The sequence below is a fragment of the Eurypyga helias genome, unplaced genomic scaffold (assembly GCF_000690775.1).
Source record: "Eurypyga helias isolate BGI_N326 unplaced genomic scaffold, ASM69077v1 scaffold46708, whole genome shotgun sequence".
Taxonomy (NCBI): domain Eukaryota; kingdom Metazoa; phylum Chordata; class Aves; order Eurypygiformes; family Eurypygidae; genus Eurypyga; species Eurypyga helias.
The window spans coordinates 4,709-9,939 of record NW_010266004.1 but is presented as its reverse complement, the minus strand read 5'-3'; the positions used below and the strand labels follow the sequence as shown (position 1 = coordinate 9,939).

General features: G+C 52.1%; 1 protein-coding gene across 1 annotated transcript in view; it reads right to left on the bottom strand.

The window, feature by feature from the left end:
* Positions 1 to 149: 149 nt before the first annotated feature.
* Positions 150 to 5,231, bottom strand: part of LEPREL2 (leprecan-like 2) — a gene marked incomplete at both ends in the record, with an annotated part of 9,607 nt that continues 4,525 nt past the window's right edge. The window contains 6 exons of the mRNA XM_010156913.1: positions 150 to 290; positions 697 to 772; positions 3,007 to 3,124; positions 3,301 to 3,451; positions 4,418 to 4,513; positions 4,637 to 4,761. Coding sequence (XP_010155215.1) covers positions 150 to 290; positions 697 to 772; positions 3,007 to 3,124; positions 3,301 to 3,451; positions 4,418 to 4,513; positions 4,637 to 4,761 — 707 coding nt within the window. The remainder of the gene's footprint in view (positions 291 to 696; positions 773 to 3,006; positions 3,125 to 3,300; positions 3,452 to 4,417; positions 4,514 to 4,636; positions 4,762 to 5,231) is intronic.

Genomic DNA, 5,231 nt, shown 5'->3' with positions numbered 1-5,231 from the left:
TTAACCTACGACACTACCCCACCAGGTACCTTGTCAGAGGACAACCCTACAAGGCCCTGCCCCACGGGAAAGTCCACAAGCCATTCCTTGGGATGGGATTTGATCTAGCTTGGAGTCCTCGTATCCGCTTCTCCAGCATGGTCCTTTACCTGCTCAGCATGCTCCTGGGAGTGCGTGTACCAGAGAGCGATGGCGCAGCGCCTGCCGCGGCTCACTGCCCACACGCCGTGGGGATTCTCCTTGCCAGAGCTGAAGGCTACCAGCCTCCCACACTTCGGACGCACCTCAGCCTGACAGGGGAGAGAGAGAAGAGATGACGAAGCCAGCATCCCCCTGCTCTGGGGTACACGGTCCTTCCACAGAGGTCACGCTGCCTCTGGGAATGGGGAATGGCGAGGGGCTGTGAGGCATCAGCTGCCAGTCTGCGGGGAAGCCAGACCTTGGGGAGGGACAGGGAGAAGCAAAGGGACAACACAGCTCACGGACACTCAGCCTGTAAGAGCCTGGAACACCTCAGGTAGGAAGGAGTTAACCTCTCCTCCACCCAAGATTTGCCTCCAGCTGCCCTATTTGAATCTGCCACAGCACCGGATTCTTTTTGGATTGGTGGGATCCACTAACCAACTAGTTTTATCCTGCCCAGACTAAGTCTCGCCCTCTGTCCTCCCTCCTTCTTTCGGCCAGTCCCAGACTTACTGTGACAGTCACAGTGTCCATTTCAGTGAAGAAAAGGCCCCCACCTTGGAAGTCATCATTGAGGTAGAGAATGCCACTGTGGACAAAAAGAAAGAGGACGTATGGACGGTGACGCTCACTCCCACCACACTCCTTGTTACGGGAGGCCGTGGCACCCCAACGGTACCACTGGTTCAAAAAGCGACCCATTAACAGAGGAATGCATTTGGGGGTGTTAAATACAGCAGCGCCTCGCTCAGGGGGAGTCCCCGAGCTGCAAGCCACGGGAGGTGGGAAGTTCGCTCTACGTGCTTGTCCTGCCTGGTTTTGTTTTCTCAAATCCCCTGCAGCACGGATGTGCGGCACCGTCGTGACAACACCCTGCGTCAGGTGGACCTTGGTTCTGACCTGGCACGATGTTGTTTATGTTTTAAGACTGGGAATAATCCAAAGCCTGGAAGAGGAGACTGATCAGCAAAGAGAGCCATGTGTTAGGAGTCAAGGAATTTCAGGGTAACGTGAGAATGGTCAAAAAGGTTTGGTGCACGCAGAAAAGAAAATTAAAATAAGATGTTTCTTTACTCATGTTAGACAAAAGGAGAAGCAGCGAGGCCACTGTGCAGTGAGACCCCAGGCAACTAGGTGAAAGAACAGACCACAAACTCTGTTCCTCTTGGTATTCAGTTCAGTTGATAGGAAAAGAAAGGCTCATTAATGGGACTGGGAGAAAGAAACATAAATCAACACCGTGCCTGCTGAAGCACAACAGTAAGGACAGCGAGAGGATTACCAGCCCAGGAAGTTACCGCTCTCCTGCCACAGGCTTTCGGTAAGGCTGAGGTGGTAACGTGACTGGAAGAAAGCAAGGACAGCTCTCACATAAATAGATGTTAAGAGAAAATGGTCTTAAAATGTAACATAGAGGGTACTAAAAGTAGATTCGGGGCAGCCACACAATCTTTGACAATACAGTTGACTTCCCAGGGAAAGAAAAGGTGCTCAGCCTCAGCAGTCTGGGCTCTGGTGACAGTCCTCAGGACAGTGCCACTAGAGAAATTAATAACGAACGCAGAGAGGGTGAAGAAGAGCACGCGGGCAGCACAGTGACCGCTGCACCACGGGCACCCAGAGGAGTGCTGTTTGCCTGGAGGAGGATGGCTGGAACTCCTGGACCCCTGAGCCCAATCCTGCTCAATGGTTACATTAATGACCACAGCACAAATACACAGAAGAGATCCAGGAAGTCTGGAGCACAGGGAACTCTTTCAAAAGGATACTGCAAGAGCTCAGCCCTCGCGAGTCGGCTGGTCAATCACAACTGATTCCGCAAAACGACAGGAATGCTCCTGGAAGCAGCTCAGTGGCACAGATCCCAGGCAGGAATTTTAATATGTATTCAAGTAGAAGACAGAGAAGCCCATTACCCAGGGAGGAGCGAGGGGACAGGCCAGTTTTCCCACAGCAGGCACAGAGATCCAACCGGTCACACGACAAAGCCCGGCAACTTTGCAATCTGACTATACCAAGTCAACATCTGTATCAGAAGGGAAATGGGCTCAGTGATGTTGGAATTCCCCCTAAGCATCCTTCCCATAGGCTGCTCAGAGATTTCTGCTCTGGGTACAGCCAACCCTCAAAGACAAGGCAAATAAGATTTCTGGATGCCCAGCCATGGGATGGTAAATAAGAGGAATCAACTGGGGTGAACTGACCTCATTTGGCTGCAGTGTGCAACAACTGTCAGCATCTTTAAAACACATTGCAGGCTCTTCTGCAGAAGACTAAGAATTCCAGCCACAGGCTGGAAAAGAAAAAAAAGTCTCACATGGAACGGAAAAACCCAACACAAAGCATGGCAGTGAATCCTGAGGCGGATGAATAGTCAGCAAAGTACACTGACTGCTCAAACAAAGGAAATCCAAGGAGCCTAGTTCTCCCCCTCCTGCACTGCACGGACAATGGAGCAGTAAGACTGAGAGGTGGAATGTGATTAAAAGGAATAGCTGGCAGCGGGCTGCAGTACAGTGGCAGACCCACAAGAAGACAGTTTGACATCATGGTTCCAGTTCAAGCAGCCTCCCAGCCTCATCTTGCTCTCCGTTAATGCTGGCTGTGGGGAGGGAGGTGGGGGAAACGGCAGCTCATCTTCTCAGCCTAGAGAAGGTGTTTCATACCTCGTTCTGAAGCCACTGATGCAGCCTGCTGCTTGATGGTACAGTCTGGGATGGCTTTGAGCCAACAACCCATCACCTGGTTTCTCTAAGCTGAGCTCAGACTCTGATGGGGCCGGGGAGACGCTCTGAGCTAACGCAGATCCCCTTCTTTCCTCACCTGTAGTCCCTGTACACGTAGGCGGGTGGCTCTCTCCAGCACTCTTGCCCCTCAGGATCCAAGAGACAGTTATCAGCATGGACAGGATGACTAAGATCCATGCGACCTTCCTGTTCCTCTGAAAAGGGAAGTTACAGAAAAGGATACGGGCATATTCAGTTTCAAAAAAGAAAAAGGCAGAGAGGAAGGGACACAGCCAGAGTAAAGGCAGGAGAGTCTCCTGAGAGCACATGTCTGGGACTGAGAAGGAGATTCGACAGGAGACAGGGACTAACAGGGCGAAAGATACTTTACCCTCTACAGCCGTGCGGCACACAAGGTGTGTGAATGAGAAATGGAGTTTCTTTCCAGGAGTAAAATAGGACTCAACGATTTTCCGTGATTTCTCACTAGCCTGCAGAAGCAATTTGGCATCTTTCCAGTCCACGTCCCCATTCTGGGCGAGCTACAAGTGAAAAACAAGCCTGTTAAAACACTTACAAAGACACTCTAAGAAACGATACACGTACACAGGACAGAAGAAGAGACCTGTGTAAAGTCCTGTGATCACACATGTAAGAAAACACCATGTTTTCTCCTGCAAATGTAAGTCAGGAGTACACCTGTCCAGCAGAGCAATTCTTTCCCTCTACTCAGCACACAAAGGCACATCTGGAACGCAGCATCATTTTGGGTCACCCAGGGGGCCACTAGCAAACTGGAGCGAGTCTTCAGCGCAGGGTCTGAAGATGGCAGGGGTGTTGGAGCACAGAAAAAGAGGCTGAAGGAGCTGGGTTTCTCAAGCCTAGAGAAGCAAAGGCCAAAGGAGGATCTAATTACAGCGTCCTGTCACCTAAAAGGGGGGTTACAGCAAAGATGGAGATAGTCTCTTCTCAAAGGGACACACTGAAAAGACAAGAGGCAACAGGCAAAAGCTGCAGCAAGGGAAATTTTGGCTATATATAAAGAAAAATTTAATCCTCTCCAGAGTGGTACAGCACTGAAAAGGCACCCAGAGAGGCTGGGCATCTCCCCCGCTGGAGATGCTCAGGACTTGCCTGCACAAAGCCTTGAGGCATCTCATCTAGCTTTGGAATTATCCGTGCTGTGAGCAGGGTTATGGACTACAGACCTCCAGAGGCTCCTTCCACCTTAACGTATCCTCCCGTTCTAAGCTAGGCATGTCCCGTGCAGGGACAAGGAGCAGTCCAGAAACAGGTCTCACAGGAGAGAAAGCACGTGTCAAGCCCTCCATGTACGATGTGCCTGAACGTGGTCGTGGAGGAAGAGGGTCAGGGGAGACCACACGTGTACTTGTGAGGAATCCAACACACCCGTGAGCCCACTCGGAGTGGGCTTCCCAGAGGAAAACACTGAGGTGGCAAACACTCTTCACGGACGATCAAGAAGGCAGACGCACAGAGCCGCTTACCTGCACGGCCTTCAGAACGGTTAACCCTTCAAATCTTTCATGGGGGGTGTGAGGCGACCGTCTTGCCCGGGGCCCGCTTCCCGCTTCTCCTGCTGCCTGGAACAGAAGGATACAGACGGCATGCGTTAGGCTGCCATCTCTTCTCCATGGAAACACTACAACCCTGCTGCTGGGGAGGAAAGTACACACAGAGGAGTTCCCACAAGCCCCAGGCCTCACCTTTGTCAGCCGGAGAAGGTCCTTACACTCAGACTCCGTCAGCACCCTGTCGAACACAACCCTCTGGGTTCCATTCATCCGTCGGGAATCCATCGTGACAGCAATACCCTCAAAAGGCAAAGGACCTGTCGAGAAGCCAGCAGAGCTAGGCACGAGCACGCTTTGGACGAGAAGCCCTCAGACACCAACCCCCAGCCTGGATAAGGAAGGGGAGAGACACTCTACGTTCTTGGAGAAGACAGGACAGCTGCCCAGAAGCGCCCATTCCTCGCAGACCTGGGCCACTCGCACCCCTCGCATGCTTCAGGGGAGCCCGAGCATCAGCTGGGGAAGCTGGCGAACAGCCAGTGCTTCAGGAGCCAGCAGAAACTTGGGGCTTGCTGGGAGAGCAGAAGGGAGCTGGGGAAAGTCGAGCGCACTGTGGATCGCAGCAACAGAAGAGATCCGGCCTATTGGGGTGAGGCTCTGGAGAAAAGAAGCAGGTAAACACCTTCATCAACCCTCCTTTTGATCACATCTCTTATCCCAGAATTACCTCTTCCTACTTTCTTTAGCCCCAAGGAGAAGCAATGGGTATTAGTGATTTGATGTTCAC